The sequence below is a fragment of the Vicugna pacos genome, chromosome 3 (genome assembly GCF_048564905.1).
Source record: "Vicugna pacos chromosome 3, VicPac4, whole genome shotgun sequence".
NCBI classification, from domain to species: Eukaryota; Metazoa; Chordata; class Mammalia; order Artiodactyla; family Camelidae; genus Vicugna; species Vicugna pacos.
This window is the reverse complement of record NC_132989.1, coordinates 69,547,554-69,565,462: the sequence shown is the minus strand read 5'-3', so window position 1 is coordinate 69,565,462 and position 17,909 is coordinate 69,547,554. Positions and strand designations below refer to the sequence as shown.

Here is a 17,909-nt window from a genome sequence, read left to right as displayed (position 1 = left end):
TATCTGTATGTATCCATTAATAATATTTACTATGTTTTGAATATTTTAAATTTTATTTGAAAGGTATTGGGCAGTAGGCATCATTCTGAAATTTTTCTTCATCATTTAGTATCTATCTAAGAATCTATTGCCTGATCTAGGATTATAAAAATTTACTCCTTTGTTTTCTTCTAAGAGTTTTATAGTTTTAGCTCTTATTTAGCTCTGTGATCCACTTTGACTTAATTTTTGTGTATGATGTGAGGTAGGGCTTCATTCTTTTGCATGTGGATGTCTGGTAGTCCCAGCAGAATTTGTTTAAAAGAATATTTTTTTCTCATTGAATTGTCTTGGCGTCTTTTTCTAAAATCAACTGACTAATTGTGAGATTTATTTCTAGATTCTCAGTTCTATTCCACTGATACACGTCTGTCCTATGCCAGCAGCACACTGTCTTGATTTCTGGAACTCTGAAGTGTGACTCCCCCAACTTCCTCATTTTTCAAGAATTGTTTTGGTTGTCTTGGTCCCTTGAATCTTCATATGAATTTCGAGACCAGCTTGTTAACTTCAGGTGGTGTGGGAGCACCAGCTGGGATTTTGATAATGGTTGTAATGAACTTGTAGATCAATTTGGGGAATATTATGTTAACAACTTTGTGTTCTAATCCATTAACATAAGATGTCTTTGCATTTATTTAGATTTTCTTTAACCTCTTTGAACAATGTCTTGTAGTTTTTAGTGTGTGTCTTTTACATTTTTGTTAGATTTACTCCTGAATTTTTTTTTTTTTTTTTATGTTCTGGCAAACAGAATTGTTTCCTTACTTTCATTTTTGGGTTGTTCATTGCTAGGATGTAGAAATAAAATTTATTTTTGTATTTTGAGTTTGTATCCTGCAATCTTGCTGATCTCATTTATGAGCTCTTACAGGTTTTTTGTAGAGTCTTCAGGATTTTCTATGTACAAGATCGTATCATTACTACTTTCTTTCCGATCTGAATGCCTTTTGTTTTATTAGCCTAATTGTCCTGCTAGAACCTTCAAAACAATGGTGTGTTTACTTTCATAAGATACATCTAGATGTTTTCTTAAAAATTACTCCTACAAGCAACATGAGAGTTCTGATTACTCCAAATCCTTGGTAATAGTTATGTCAGTCTTTTAATTCTAGTGGGTGAGTAGTACTGTCTTACGGTCACTTAACTTCTCCATGCCTAATAATGTTGAATTCTTATTTGCTGATTGGCCATCTTTTAAAATCTTTTGTGACTGTTTAGTTAAGTCTCCTTCCCATTTTTAATTGGGTTGACTTTTGAAAAGTTATTGAGTTGTAGGAGTTTTTTATATATTCTTGTTGCAAGTCCTTTATCAGGTTTTGAAAATATTTTCTCCCGATCTGTGGCTTTTCTCTTCATTTTCATAGCTAAATTTTGAGCACAAATTTTAGTTTTGATGCAGTCTAATTTATTGATGGTTATTGCCTTCTGTCTTCTAAGAATCTTTACCTAATCCCAGGTTGAAGATACTTTGTTTTCTTCTGGAAAGTTTGTTGTTAAATTTTACTTTTAGACCTATAAGTCAATCTCAGGCTCATTTTTATGTATGGTGTAGTAAAGGGATCAAGGCTCTTTTTCACCCCATAGTGATGTCCAGGTGTTCCAGCTCCACTTGTTGAAATGACTATATGTTCTTTTCTCCATTGTGGATTACTGTGATGCCTTTGTTACTGACTCTTCCATACTTGTTGTAACTAGTTTGGTAGTTAATAATGTAGTCAGTTTTGAAACTTTCCACAAAAAAATTTTTTTAAATGTATCTCTATTTGTTGAATAAAGGGTTTTTCTATCTGTGAATTAATTCAGCTTTATTAATGATGCTATTCAGATGTTTCTATCTTAATTTTTTGACTGTTCTGTCAGTTTCTACTGCAATGGCTATGTCATATCCTCCATATTTCTTAATATTTTCAGATATTTTGAGTAGATCATGTTAATGTGTATCCGAGTTTTGGATTATTTCATGTTCTTGGTGGCTGTCTCTTTTATTGTTATGTAGTGTCCCTCTTTAAACTTCTGCCTTAATTTCTATTTGTTGGTAATATGGCTAGACCAGCTTTCTTTGGTTAATATTTTCCGGCTGTGTCTTTTTCTATCTTTTCATTTTCAGTTTTCTTTATAACTTTATGTGAAATATCCCTCTTGTAAGCAGTACACAGTTACATTTTTCTAAAACCTATTTTGATGATCAGTGAGTTTAATCTGATCATTGAGTGTGATTACTGATACAATTGGCCTTATTTTAATAGTATTTTCTATTTAATACACTTTTTCTTTTTTTCTTCTCCTTTTTGCTAAATTGACAGTTTTCAGAATTACCTTTTATTTCCTGTTCTAGAAGCTATAGGTTATGCTTTTATTTTAGTTGCTACTCTTAAGTTATTTTCAATGTGTTTGCTTAGCAGTCAATTTTTATAACAAAGTTTCAAGTGTATTATATTTCTGTCCTGTCAGATATGATGTAGTCCTTTGTAGTATTTAAATATCCCCTAATGGCCCCATTTCTTCATCCCAAAAAAACTAGCTATAATTTTGGACTTATTATTTTTGGCATATTAAAACAAAACAAAATATTTTAAATTTGTGCTCATGAGCTATGAAGTACAATAATGAAATTAATGCTGTGAACCCATGACCCGGCACAAGAGGTGGAATATTTCCAGTGCTTCCATGTACCCTGCCTGGTTCCTGTCACATGAGTTTGACCCCCATGACAGCAGACACAGGTGGTCAAGGGTCCCTCTCTGAATAAGGGACAGAATGATTAAGACTCCCTCTTTTTTAAAGACAAGAAACTCAGCTTGGAACTAAGGATGCCTTTACTACTGGGCCTCATTCAAGCATAGTTTCTCTCCCTGATCCATCCAGTAGGAGTCTGTGGTGTGCCTGTGTGCCCAAGTCTCCACACCAGGTGCTGCGGGGGAAGGGGGGTCGCACGATGAGCCCTGATCATCCGGAGGTGGCTGGTCGGTTTTACTGTCTAAAACGTTCCAGCTTGTAGGGCAGTGATACCTAGTCACATGTTCTCGTGCTTCTGCTGCCGCCATTGCACCTCTCTTAGAAAAATTAAATCATGTCCTGGAGCCTTAGTTTAAATTTTTTTTCTTGGAGAAAAATACCAATTTTGTAACTTCACTGCTATGCTGAAAATGTTAGCTACATCAGGCTACAGCCCTCAGGACTTGGGAGGAACTAACTTGGTAAGACTATTCCAGGATGTGGTTACTTTTGAGGGTGCGTTTCTGAGTTCACCGGGGGAAATTTGCTCCCACCTCGGGACCAGGGATGTGTGACATGGGCTGGCAGGAGCGCTGTTAGCAGTGGAGCGGGTGGCAGTGTCTCGTGGTATTACAGAGCACAGCTCTGCTGGGTGAGTGGCTGTGACTCACAGCAAGTCATATTTTCCATTCTTGGCAAAAAAGAAAAAAATTAAAAGTAGGAGAAATATTATGAGGCTGATTTATATCAACATGATACCATCTGAAAGTCAAACAGCCTTTTCTTCATCCGTGCCTAGAGCACGTTGACTTCCCTGTGTGTAGAGTTGACGTTTCTGCTTAGAGTATGACCCCCACTCCCTGCACACTGAGCTTTCCAGTTGGCCTTGGAAACAGATCTTCACAGCTATGGCCTAAGATTTTTCCTCCTTTCCTTTAAAATTTATTCTTCAGTTGTGTTTAGGGATTGGAGATCCTTTGGCCTCGAGCTGTTCTTCACATATTAACTGAAATAATGGAGTGATGGAGATGTTCACACTCAGTAACTTGATGTGGTCAGCATGTCCCTTACTACTGGTACCAAGTTGTGTCCTCTACCCAGCCAGTTTCATAAAACCACAGAGTTGTTAGGGATTTTGGCCCAATATTTTAGGGGGTGAAAATAGTGTGTGTTACTTAATGATTACACAGTCTCTGGGATTGGGCCAACCTCAGTTCAAATCTTGTTAATTGTGTGGCTCTGGACAAGTCTCTTAACCATTCCATGCCTCAGTTTACATGTCTGTAAATGGGGCTGATGCCCACCTCCAAAGAGTTGTGGAAGGGTTGTTAAATGAGAGAGTATATTTAAAGTCCTTTCAGTATCATGGCTGGCCCTAAATTCTCATCACACTATAGCTGCTTGATACACACTACTATATATAAAGTAGATGAACAGCAAGGGTCTATTCTATAGCACAGGGAACTATATTCAATATCTAGTTATAACCTATAATGGAAAAGAAACTGAAAAAGAATATGTGTGTATATATATGTGTGTGTGTGTGTGTATAGCTTCACTGTGTGTATATATATATATGTATATAACCGTATCTGTATATATGTAGAACTGTCATGTATATGTATATGTGTATAACTGAATCATTTTGCTGTACACCTAAAACTAACATAATGCTGTAAGTCAACTGTACTTCACTTTAAAAAAAATCTGTATCTGCTTGACAAAGCCCTCAGTTCGCATAGTTCCAATCTGCACAAATTTCACAGTTTAGTTAACGTCAGATCCCCAACGAGATGTGTTAGCATCACTTTCTTAGGGACGTTTAAGCTCCCAAACCGTTTTTCCCCCAACTGAATTGATACCTCCTATGATCACATTGGCCAATTGTTTAGTATTATGTGGTACAACTTAGATGATCTGTATATGTGGTCTACTCTAGAAGTTCCTCATTGCCTGGCTTTTGCTTAAAGCCAAACCAAGTATTCTGAAAATTAGATATTTAATTAGATATTTAATAGGTATCGGTAATCCATTTGGAGACACAGACATACCTTTTTTAGAAAGAAGACTAATAATAATGAACACTTGTGCTGTCTTCTTCAAGTTCAGGAAAAGTTAGGTTTTTTCCATCTTTGTCATAATTAGCCTTCACCAGGGATATAGTTTTCTTCTCACTTAGCTAGCAAAAACAGCTTATTGCTATCCTCAAAAAGATAATTTTCAGTACTTCCTTGATGAACCTTGTCAAAGAAATGGTTATGGTGATTTCTAGCAAAGCAAGAGGAGAGATCGCTGAAGGAGGGGTTGGGACCTGTGGGTCCAGCTCTGCCGCCGCTTTGCTGGGGGAAATCGCTTACTTCCGACCCCTCACCTGTTGAGTCGAGGTGATGGATCACTCCCGAGTCCCTTCCTGCTCTGAGGACTCCTCAGAGTCATGGTCCCTTTTCCTGCCCCTGGGCCTCCTCCCTCCCCAAATCACCTCCCATCTGGGTGCTACCCCTCTCCAGCCTCTTAGGCCAGACACCTGTATGTCATTCTGAGCCCTGCCCAGGATCAGCCCTTAATTCATCATACTGGCTGGGGGTGAAAGATGAGTTAAACTTTGTGGTTCCGAGAAGATGTAGGTAGAAATAGAGGGAGGCCCTGCATGGCGGTTTGAGGTCTTCATAGCTACTTTGGAAGAGCTGTACTGGTAGCCCTCACTTTGTGCAGTTCCATCGTACACCAATTTTAGGGTTAAATCGTACCAGACCCAAAGATTGCAGTCATGTTGGTGTGTTAACTGAATAATTGCCTGAAGCACAGATTTTGCTGCCAGTTCTTCAGTCCACAAGGCATTGCATAAGTAACATGTGCTGCATGGTCAGAGACAAACGTGCAGCCTGAACAGTGACCAATCACATCACTCTTTTGAAAGTGTCTGCCTGTCAGTTCAAGCACAGACAGCAAAGTGTGCAGTTGTGTTACCACCTTCTCTCTCCGTGATAACTCACGTGGCCTTACCCAAAAACTGATCATTGAAAGAGGGAGTTAGCCCCAAAAGATGAGAGTGTAGAAAGAAGTGGGAAGCGATCATGCTGGAAGTGAAATGGCAACGTAAATGGAGTGAGGGGAGAAATAGCTGACTGTGGGAATGTGGACACTGCTGCCTGTGAGAGATTCTGCATAGGAGCCATAGGAAGTTAGTCAGTGCAAGCTTATTGAAATCATTGAAGAAAGTGGTTGTCACAAAAAGGATGAAATGTCACAGAGGGAGTGATGCCAGTGGAAAAAAAAATGCACATTGAGTGAAGGAACTCTGGAGGTATTTCATGACATTGAAAGTACAGAGGATAAAATATTGGAAGCTAATGCAAACGTAGGAGTTTATAATTCGCCAAGACATAGAAAAGAGGCTTGCTCTGTATTATAATTTATCCTACTGGAAGAAGGCAAGCACTGTTCAAACTACTCAGTGAGTTTAAAAGTTTTTAAATTCTGTTTCTAATATTTTAAATTACAGTGCACTGAATAAATGTTTACTTTTTTCCCATTTCCCTATCAATTTATAACCAACAATAAGAAAGTTTATGTTTTGACAAAATCTCTAAACATCATGGAACAATCATTTTGCCATCATTCATTAAGATTGCTTTGCATGGTCATTTATATGGTCTGTCACTACTGTGCAAAGTGAGAACTTCCTATGTTTGTGTTCTGATCCTGAGCAGGTCCCACGGCGGCCAAGATCTGCTCCAGAAGACGTTTCCTCATTGTCCCAGGCTTTGTCCCAGAGCTGCTCTTTATCTGTTTTCTCTCTTGCTGTGTTTACAGCAGTGCAGTGTGGGTGATAAACCAGACCACTTTCTGCTGCCCGTTCTCCTGTGCCTAGCTTCTTTCCTAGGTGCCATGTCCATGCTCTGTCTTTGGTCACCACTTATTAGTGTGTCTCTTGGTACCTATCTGTTTACCTGAATCCCTCCCCTGCTTGGGTTCTGGGGCAGAGACTGGACCATGGTTGTCTCTGTTAGCTTTTTACTCTGAGTTCTTAACAAGCTGTGTGATGGGTCATCCAAAGGATTTTTTGAAAGAATGTTCCGCATATTATTTAGAGCAAGTAAGAGTTTATTTTAACTCTTTATAAATTAAATTTAGTTGTATGCTTTTATTAATGATTTTTTAAAACATATTTTGCAAAATCATTTTATGGGATTTACTCAGTGAATGGTCAATAAATATTTACAAATGGCCATGTCTTACAAAGAAACTAAATATTGATACATAGAATGATATATCTGAAGAGAGACTCTTATCACGTAAAGTTTCTTTGGGTTATATTCTTTGGTTGCCAGTAACGCTGCCTTATACAAAATAGTAAATGAGTAAGAAATATATTAGAAAGATAGTGTATTTTTTTTCTTGCAGAATCTAAGGGAGAATTGGAAATCTATGGCTTAGGAAGGGTGGCATTGAGGTATCTCTTGAGTATTTAGAGAAGAATTTAAGGTTCTTCCTTCAGTATTTCTACTATAAATGAGCCATGGGTCCTAATCCTCAGCCTCTGTGTCTCTCTGTTCAAACTTCAGATTCCCAGAAACAATATTCCTAGCCCAGCAGTGGCCTAGGAAGTAGGGACAGAGAGTATAGCTTTGGTTCCTTGGGTGAACTGCTTTCCTAGAGAAGGTATAGTTTTCCAGAGATAGGCAGTCATCAAAAAAAAAAAAAAAAAGGTGATTACTACAGTACTTTACTCTAAAATTATGTATGTTTTATTCCCATAGATTTTCAGTTTGCTTAGGAGCTGAATTATTGAAAAGTATTCTTTCTGAATTAATTTTTTATAAATGGAAAGAATTTTGAGCACTACCCGGAGAAATTCTCTAGTGAATGCTTTTGTAATATAAATATACTTGTTTTAAAATGTAGATGTTATTCTTGTTCAGGTGGGGTGAGGCCAGCAGGCTAGTAGAGACTGTCACTGAAGGTCAGTTTGTTACTCCCAGTTCCCAAGAGGAGGAGGCAGGCAGTGCAGGACCACTGTGGGAAGCTCCCTTTGATCAGAGGCAGGGAGTTTAAGGCAGAAGATGTGGGCAAGAGCCTTTATTGTGGTTTCTGTGCGAAGGGGTGAGGTAACGTAAACAGGTTTGGCTAGTTTGCATCATTCCAGAGGAGTGTTGGGCAGAAGGGTTGTCCCCAGCTGTCTGGTACCTGGCCTAGGAGTGATTAGGGCAAGTGGATAGTGGTCCAGAGGGTTAGGCGGTGATAGAGGTGGTAGGGGTAGGGGCTCTGGACTGGTTTGCACGTGAAAAGTGCAATCCTGGACAAGTTGTTTGCCATCTCTAGGAACTAGAGAGTTGGCCAGCCCTCAGGGGTCAGCAAGGCTTTAGACGTCAATGCATCAGAAATGCAGAAATGAACAAGGAATGATTGCTATGAGTGGCCACTGTCAATTCGTTTGTAAGTTTCCATGTAAAAGCTACTGTACGTTCCTAAAATGGCCTGCAAGGCCTCAGGACAGTGTAGCCCTCTGCAGTGACCTCGACTTCCTCTCCTGCCCGCTCCCCGTCGCCTCTGTCACACTGGCTTCCTTGCAGTTCCTTGCAAACATCAGGCATGCGTCCCGTTGTAGGGGCCAGTGGATCTGTTCCCTCTTGGTAGACTGCTTTTTCTTCAGTTACCAACTTGACTTTTGTTTCCTTCCTTGTATTTTGCATGTCACTTTCTCAGTGAGGCTTACCCACCTCACCCTACTTAATGCTGCTCCCCACACCCACTGCAGAGCCCCTCATCCTGCCCTGCTGTTTTTCCCAGCACTTACCGCTTTTAACATCCCACATTGTTTGCGTATTTATTATGCCTATTGTTTGTCCCTCCACTCCTAATGCAAGAGGCCTTTATTTTGTTCATCAGGCTGCTCTAAGCAATTAAAAACAGTATCTGGAACGTAGTAGGTGCTCAGGAAATATTTGAATAATGATACTATTTTCCAAAAGTGGAACATTCTAGTCTTTTAAAAGCACATAAGACATATGAGGTTAATATCCGTAGCAATGTCTAATATAGGAATACAGTTAGGTTCTTATTGTGTTAGTCAAATACTGAGGCATACAGGAAATACAGAGTATTGTGATTCTTGTTCGGCAGGCCATAATTCAGCCAGGCAGATGAGACAAGAAGTTCTGTCCCCTTTTCTGACTTTTAGGCTCTGCATATTGAGCTTCTCATGCAAAACCACAGCCACATCAAGTAAAGGGCTAGTGACTTTTCATACAAACCAGTTCATTCTGCCTAATTTTTTCATTGTGGCTCTATTGTTAACAGTTCATTTGAAGGCTTTCTTTTCACTATCAAGAGCTCCCCCTGAGCCCTCCACTTCTCTTGAAAGAGCCACCTCCCATTTCTTCCTGGAAATAGCTCTGTGGCTGAGGTTTCTGGGGCCAGTCTGGACTGAGGAGTGGCCTCTGCCCAGAGTGAGCCCTTAATAAGCATGGCTGCCTCATGTGTTACTGGTACATGATTTCAAGACATGTGTTAAGAAGAAAATGTCAAAATCATGCTGGAAAATATTATTTCTCTTCTGGAAACATGACATTTGAGAAAACAGGAAATGATTCAAACAGTGTAAAACAAATGACATTTATGATACATTCAGATGTGAAATGATAAGGAATTTTTGGAGACGTTTACGTGTGAAATTGTATTGTGGTTTTTCTGTTTTGTTTTTTGTTTTAGGAAAGAATCTAACAGATGCATATAAATGAAATGATATGTGGGATTGGCTGCGAGCTAGTACGAGTTGGGAAAGTGGGTAGGGAAGAACTGAAATCAGACTGGCTAGGAGTTGGTTATTGCTGAAGCTGGGTGATGGGTACATGAGGTTCATTATACTCTTGTTTCTGTTTTTCTATATATTGTCAATTTTCAATTAGTAAAGCATTTTTTAAATGTAGTGGTAATGATTGGACAGTTTGTCTTGTCTCTGGTTTTAAATGAAACATTCCAAATTTCATGAAGAGTGATATTAGCTACGGGCCTAGAGGAACAGAAACCACATTTGTGTTCCTAATTGTTTAAACCAGAAGTGGATGGAGAAGAATATTAAACACCTTATCAATATCTTGAGATTATTGTATGTTATTCTTACTGGACGTACTGCTGTGAGGTAGTCTCACTCCAATTGACAGTAAAGCCCTTTGCATTTTGCAGAAAGCCTACACGTAGTTACCTTTGACTCGCTGAATACTTACTGAGCAGGCAGTTAAGTGCTGCCCGGGGCTGGGCACAGGGTCACAGCAGGAGCAAGACAGACAGGTCCCCGCTGTCCTGGAGCTCAGTTCTAGTGGGGAAGATGGACCATAAACACATAAATGAACAAGTTGAAGTGGGGGTGTGGCTGTCTCTGGCTTTCTGGCCGCCAGGGATTGATGAGGACACCGTGGTGGGAAGTATGGCTACCTTCTTTCAAGGGAGCAGGGCTACACTTTTCAGTGAAGCGAAAAAGAGGCAAGTTTCCTCACCTTAGCTCCAGTCGCTTCACATTTCATCATCACTTTCCAGATCGGGGAAGTGTTTAGTGTTACAATTAGTCTCTGAGGTTGTTTTGCGTTCCCATCCTTTCTGTGGCTGGGTAGAGATTTAAGTGCTATTTCAGAGAAGTGGCCTCCAGGTACTTCGAGGCCAGCGCCCGCTCCTCTGGAACCGAATAAGTGAATATGCGCCGCAGTCGAACCTGTGTTGATCAGCCTGTTATCATTTCACTGCTCAGTCTATTTAAAAACAAAGCCAAAAGGAAATTACAGATGGATAACAGCCAGCAGCAGAGTGATGGAGCACCTATTCTGTGCTCACTCAGGCCTCATAGGCCACTTCTGTGGCACAGTTCTTATCACGTGTGATGGTCGAGAAGCTGTAGGCTGAAGAGATGAACTATCTTTTCAAAGACACCCTTGAATCAGTGGACCAGCTGGGATTTGAATGCAGGGAGCTTCTCTCCAGAGGCTGCACTTTAAATCAGTATCTTGTTGGCCTGTTTTTAATGGTCTCTTAACTTCTGTTAAGATCCTCTTTTTTCGTATGTGTATTCCAGGTTTTGCTGATCTTTGCAAAGGAAGACAGTCAGAGTGATGGGTTCTGGTGGGCCTGTGACAGAGCCGGCTACAGGTGCAATATTGCTCGGACTCCAGAGTCAGCCCTGGAATGCTTTCTAGATAAACATCATGAAATTATTGTCATCGATCACAGACAAACTCGAAACTTCGATGCGGAAGCAGTGTGCAGGTACCTTAGTTATCTTAATATGTTGGTAAATGTTCACTTAACAGCTTAAAATGAAATTCATTTAGAGACGTCTTTTGTTCCATCTCAAATATTTAAAAATATGTATTGATGTTTCTAAGCAATAGACATGGATTTCTGTGAGGAAAGCTGTAGCTCCTCATACGGCCTTTTTCATGTTTCCACATTTGAGTTCCGATGAATTTAGAGGTGCGAGCTGGGCTCCACTGAAAACTTCAGGGTATTTTTTTCCCCTTGAGTATTGCTCATATTTCACACAAAAATAACTTTGAAATTCACACAGTTCTTATTACACAGATATGGTTTGGATTTAAACCAGATATTTTAATCTTAATTATTCTGTCCCAAAATGAACATCAGAAATGTGTGAAATAGACATTTTTCCATGCCTGACACAGACGGGTGGATTCTGCAGCAGTTGTGGAGGGAAGGCAGCCACTTTGCACCAGCAGAAAATCTTCCAGGGATCCAACCCCCACCTCCACCCTCTGCTTGTTTACCGAAATGCTTGCACTCTGGGGAGGAAATGCTTGCCTGTTCCTACAGAAATGCAGTCATCAGAGTGAGCTCTGGATGAACTGATCCGTTTAGCAAAAGTGGAATGCTTTGAAGCTGGACGGGAAGAGGTCACTAATTAAATGCTAGAGCAGGGCAGTGTCCAATTATGTATGGAGCTGGAATTGTCTTGAATATTAATAAGTGAAATGAAAGGTAAGGAACTGGCTTCTTTGAACCTCTGGTACCCTGGAAAGAAATGAGTGGACTAAAAGAAGTTTCTTGTTAAAGACATTGCCCTACTAGTCTTCGACCATTTTCAGTTCCCCAAAGAAGAAATTTTCTTAAGGAACCTATCTTAAAAATGTCTTACTAGTCTCAAATAATCTTGCCTTCCTGCATAGAAACATTTGCCTAATTAATTATTATATATATTAATAAATAATATGTATCTTAAAATATTTGGATTATATTTTTAGTAGTAAGAAATATATATATAAAATGATTTTCAGGCTAGAATTGGGTCCCCTATAATTAAGTATGTCTGCTTTTTCTTTGTCTCCACTTCTTATTGATTTTCTGGCAGAAATACCACAATTCTTTGTGCATATATAGAATGATTTAAGATAGGCCTCAGATGTAAAAAGAAGTTGATAGAAAGAATTCTTTTAATTCAGGCAAAGGTCCAATTTTAGTAGATAAGCTTTGTAGTCTACCTTGAATATAAAGAAATGTAGTTTTGTTTCATGATAAAGGAACTTCTGTCTCAGCTGCACAGGAAAACAATGAGGCATCTGTGCAGTTCAGAAGCTGGATTACGTGTTTGCTGGTTTATTTACCAACCGTTACCCATCATGTTGAGGATTGCTGGTGCTGGCCTGCCCACATGTGTTCCCTAAGATGAGTGGGGACCCATCCCCAGCAGATATGCATTCTTTATTGTCTCTGGCCCGAGATCCCTGGCTTTGGAGCTAGACTAGACCTTAGTTTAGCATGCTTCCTTGGACTTCTGGCTTGCCTGTCCCCAGTCCCCCTTAATCCTCTCAACCAGGAAGGGGTCCTGGTCCCTCTGGCCACACCAGCTCTTTGGAGGAATGAGAGAGGAGAGGTGAATAGCAGGAAGGGACCCAAAACACAGAAGCCATTCTCAAAAGAAGCTGAGCGAGTATGAGCTCCTGCCCAGTTACATTCATAATGTGTCTGGGCCTCTTGCCTAAGTCCCACCCCTCAGGATGCAGCCTAGCAGTGTACCCAGGACATCTTGTTGGGGCAGAAGAGGCTGGAAGAAGGTGGGAAGAGCTGAGTGTTCCCTGCAGGTGAGAGCGCACCTCTGAAATGCTGTGCATTTTTCTCATTTGGTGCTACTGGTATTTCTGCTGAGAATTCGGTAGCTCCCAGGTAGGAAATAAGTGTAGCTTCATGTTACTGTTCAGGGACCTGTTCTGTGGGATGGCTAACTGGCAAGTAGTCTGTGCTGGCATTGGAGGGGCCTGACCTAACTCCTGCTGCCCTATAGTGAGTTAAGGCACTCTCTGCAAAGGAGCTTATTCAAACACCATGTATGCAAAAAAGGAAACTTCACTTTGCAGGAAGATGACAGCTGGTCATTTTCTTGAACCTTCTATTCACATAGAGTGAGGTCTCAAGGAATAGGACATGGAAAAGGTATGTTTTTGGAGAAAGGTGGGGAAAATTTGGAGTCAGAGAGGTGAAGCACTGTGAGCTGGCTGTCCTCAGGAAGCAGTGGTGCAAACACATTGAAGGGGAGAGGAGCAGGAATGCTAGTAGCTAGAAAGAAACGCAAATACAGGTTGTTTCACAAATTACTCAGGAGCAGCCTTGAGCCTTCTGTTTTGGAAGGTGATGGTTCCCTTCTGGGGGATCTTGAAAGAAGGAGAGGCTAGCCCAAGGAGACAGATCAAAACAGGCATGCTTGTTTGTTCTAAGATTCAGGTATGTGGCCCGTTACTAAAAGTTCATCCAGATCATGACCCCTGTCCAGAATAATCCAAAATCTGAGTTGCAGAATAGCGCATTTTCTAAGAAGACTCATGGACCTCAGAAATCTATATCCTTGGGTATTTTAATCCTGTTAAATTCCTAGCGAATAAACAAATTGTAGACAGGTGGTCACAGTACAACAGGTGTCATTATAGTGACAGTTATATGTCACAACATTTCTCTGCCCGAGTTGGTGACCTAGTTGTTTAAAGCATTGAAGCACAAGTAACAGTACAGCCAAAAAATGTGGGTGGCTCTTTATATGGTTCTTAACACTTTAACCTGCCCTTGTATATCCAGCTGCTAGCAATCCTTATTAAAAGGTCAACTTTCTCAACTATGTACTATTTTAAAAGGAAAAAGGATCCAACCCAATTAGGTCCCCAAGTACAAACTGATAACCAGAGACTTGTAGGACTGCCAATTTTCTTGCAGAGTGGAATTTCAATCAGAAAACATGGAATTTAAGTGGAATTTGCCAGTTTTTGAAGTGGAAAATTGGCAGCTCTGACCTATTGGAGAATTGCCTGGGAGTTTAAAAAAAAAAATTTTTTTTTCAGTAAAACACAAAGAGACTGTCCTAATCCACACGGGCATCTTTCTTTGTTGTATTCCATGTGTTTTCAGACTTTTCCTGTAGAGGGGCATTGGATTTTGTGCCACTGTCACTAGGAGGAAGTTCTGTATTTAGTTAACATAACAAGGCCTGGTCACCTGGTTTGACTTGGCGCTTTGTCATTGCAGGTCGATCCGGGCCACAAATCCCTCCGAGCACACGGTGATCCTCGCAGTGGTTTCACAAGCGTAAGCTCCCCTTCCGCCCCAGCTGGAAGCAGTACTGTTCATTTTGAAACATTTGTCTGGTGTAATCCAGTCTTTGAGCTAGCAGGGCAAGGGCGCTGTCTTTGGCTTCAGCAACTTTAGATCTTACTTTGGGGGGTTTCTTTGTTTTGCAAGTTTCTAGAAACATTTACATTTTTCTCTCTATCATACCTAATCGCTGTTAGCTCATACTCATACACCTCAGGAAAAAAATGATCACTCATCATATGCTAGAAATGAGCAGAAAATCTGGGGAGGAGGAGATCAGGAGAGAACACGGCTCCAGCTTACTTATGTTTTTCTTTTGAAGAAAAGAGATGGGAGAATGCTTGTTTTTTTCCCTTAAGAAGAAGCAAATTGTAGCACGAGAGCAGAGGCGCCAAGGCCACTGCAAGAAAAGGATTGTGCAGTTTACGTTGGGACTGTTACGTGGTTAGAGGCAGGGCAGCTGGATGCAGGCCAGTGTTGGAATGAAGAAAGAGGGATTTAGCTGTAGGTACGAGACTGGAATGAGGAGCTGCTTGCTGTGTTTGTTGTCTGAAATGGCCAGCACTTAGAATAAGACCTGGAAGGAAAAAATTGATTGGACAGCTACAGTGGTTGGAGTCTTTGCAAGTATCCAAATATGTTCTAGTCACTTAATGGCCATCATTAGCTTCAGAGAGAATAAGACCTTAATTAGGGCCTAGTGCCGACTGGACCTGGCCCCTTGTGGTGATGGGCCCAGATTCCGCAGTGAAGGAGCTGACAGGCCAGCCTCTCAGAGACTGTCTCCCTCAAGCAGGCCCAGCCCAGGAGAAATTTGAAACATCCACTCCAAAGCCGTGCTGGGACAGTGGGAAATCCTGGCTTCAAAGTCTTGCCCTAACCAAGGACTTCTCCTCCCCTGCTGTTCCTTCAGTCTCTTGTTAGGAGCTGAGTCTCTTCATTTTGATACCTGCCACGGGCTGTGGGCCAAGGAAAGTGAGGAAACTGCCCCAGTGCTTCCTTACCACCTCACCCTCCTGATAGGAGACGGGATCTCAAGGGGAAAGAATAAGGGGAACCGAGATGGGGGACTAGCCTGCTTCAGCTTGGATTTATCTTCTGGGGACTATGAGATCTTCATAGGGTCCAGGAGACTTGACATGGATACCAGTGGGTGCCAGGCCACACAGTATTTCTGCAAGCCTGGCTGCTTCCATGGGCCCAGGAATAGAACTTTCCTGTTTTCCAACTCATGCAGCAAAAATGTGTATGTGTACGTGTCCTTGACAAGTAATGCTTTACTATGTCTTGTTACTATTTTTCACTTTTTTTCCTATTTTTAAAATATCTCATATATGAGGGAGTTGATAATAAAATGAATGCTGAGCTTGTGCCACACAGCTGATGACACAGAACATTAATACCTTTGCAGCCCTTTTTGTGCCTCTCCTGATTTCTCATTCAGAGAAGGTGGAATCATGAGTTCCTGAGGAGGAAAGAGGGTAGGGGAGCTGGCTCCTCCCTGTCGGGCAGGAATGGGCTACAAGTAATGCCACAGATAAGCACTGGGGTTTCTCTTCCTGTTGTCTGCCTGCTTCTCCACCCAACCTTCACTATCCCATTTTTCTTCCCTATTTTCTAAGGTCCCCTCTCCATGTTACTTGCTGGCTGACTCGGGAACACCGTTTCTCATAAAGGTGGAACCGTGGCTACAGCGTGACTTCAGGAAAAGCCGACCCCCACCCTCTACTCAAACTGAACTCCTGAGACCAAACTGTAGGCTCCACGTAGGAAACCTCCCCGTGACATGAGTGACAATAATCAGTTCTTGCTTCCTCTTCTCCCCTCTAACTTGGCTTTCCTGATGCCACTTCTTCCCCATTGGCCCTGGGGCGCTGCGGCCTGTGGTGGCCACTTGCTTTCCTCACACTGAGAGATGGACCCAGCTAGGTCTTGGAGTGGGAGTTGTGCTTTCGGAAGGTTTGGGGACATCAGGGAGGACGGTGGTCTCTGGGATGAGCACTGCGCCTCCTGCCCCTTTGTGAGACTTTCGCTGTAGCTGCCCCGGAGCCCAGAGTTGGGGAGGGCTCTCAGGTGTATGTGGTGGTGCTTTCCCTCACGCACACTGCTCAAGTTCCCTCTACTGTTGGTGTTTTATTTGCATCTGAAGGCGGGTGTGGGAGTCTCGGTCACTGAAGGGTGCCACGCTCCATGGGCACGTGTGGTCAGGAAGTCACTCTCAGAGCCGACGCCCTGCTCGCCTCATCACTCTGTCCGTGTTTCAGCATGAGGGTCCTGGTTTGTATCTGCTAAGTGACCCCATTTTCTGCTTTCCTGCAGATCAGGCGACTGTGAAGAGGCCTCAGTCCTCCCTCTTCTGCACGCAGGCTTCAACCGGGTACGTAGAAGATGAACTAGTGCCCCCCGCCCAAGTACAGACACCTAACCTTAACCAAGCAGCCGTGCGTAACTGTTCCAGGCGTGAGGCTCCAGGACTGTGAGGGAAAGGAAGTAACTGTTCTCCTGGGATGGTAACGGCTCCCCTCTAGTCAAGGTTTTTCCTTTTCTCTAATAACTTCATATATCAGCTACAGATATGTAATGGCATAAAAATTTATTGTATCAGGTCAAAATTCTGTAGTCCCAAAGTAATCTCATTTAAATCGGTCCATTCAGTTAGTGTGTGTGTGCGTGTAGTTTATATATAGTTAGTCCACCAAATCAGTACCCAGGGCTCCTTTTTCATTAGGCTCAGCCAGAGCTTATAACCTGGGATAGGCCCATGACAGCAGCAGCATCCCATGAGCTCCTCATTGAGACCATAAATGTCCAGAGAAAAATTCTCAGTGACAACTACATGACTAGCCCTGAAATTCAACTTGAAGACTGATTACTCCAAGGAAACTTACACTAAATAAGTAGGCCTACCCAATATCTCATGGACAGTCTGAAGGTTTGGTTGGAGGCGAGGCTTTGTGCATGAAACCGAAAAGAACATGATGGAGTCAGTTTGAGAGAGAGAAAGGTGGTTGGAAAAAGATAATCAAAGCATGTTGTTTAAGGAAATATATTTCATAACATTAAAAGAAAACAAATCCTTACAGAGAAATCATGGAGGACCTCACTTTATATGCTTGTATTTTTTTTTTAATTTTAAAAAATGTCTCCTACTTTAAAAAAAAAAAGATTATCCTTTGAGGGGAAAAAGAGAGTGGAGATCCACTGTTAACTTATGCAACTTTTGCTAATAATTTAAACTCAAGCAAGTAACTTGTAGTATCTTGTGAACTCCTGGTTTAAACCAAAAACATTAGCAGAGAAAAATTCGTTGACAGCTACATGAATAACACTGATACTTAACTAGAAGATTAAGATTGGTTACTCTGAGACTTACCAACAAACTAAATAACTAGGTTTGCCTGGTATCTTAAGGTCTTTTGATAAGAATAATCCAAGTCTCAAATAGATGATGTGATTGCCTCCTTTTCCTTCAAAAATAGCAGACTGCCAGTGCCTTGAGAATTATACAAACTCCTTTGGGTGCTTTAAGCAATGGTGCTTTGCTACTGGGTTCAAAAAAAAATCCCCTTTGT

At 41.4% G+C, this 17,909-nt stretch overlaps 1 protein-coding gene across 4 annotated transcripts in view; it reads left to right on the top strand.

Annotated features, from left to right (window-relative positions):
• Positions 1-17,909, top strand: part of PDE8B (phosphodiesterase 8B) — a 283,401-nt gene that overhangs the window by 179,495 nt on the left and 85,997 nt on the right. For all 4 annotated transcript variants that reach the window (XM_015245637.3, XM_072958471.1, XM_072958472.1 and 1 more), the window contains exons 3-5: positions 10,823-11,013; positions 14,272-14,331; positions 16,657-16,714. In XM_015245637.3, the coding sequence (XP_015101123.2) occupies positions 10,823-11,013; positions 14,272-14,331; positions 16,657-16,714 (309 nt within the window). The remainder of the gene's footprint in view (positions 1-10,822; positions 11,014-14,271; positions 14,332-16,656; positions 16,715-17,909) is intronic.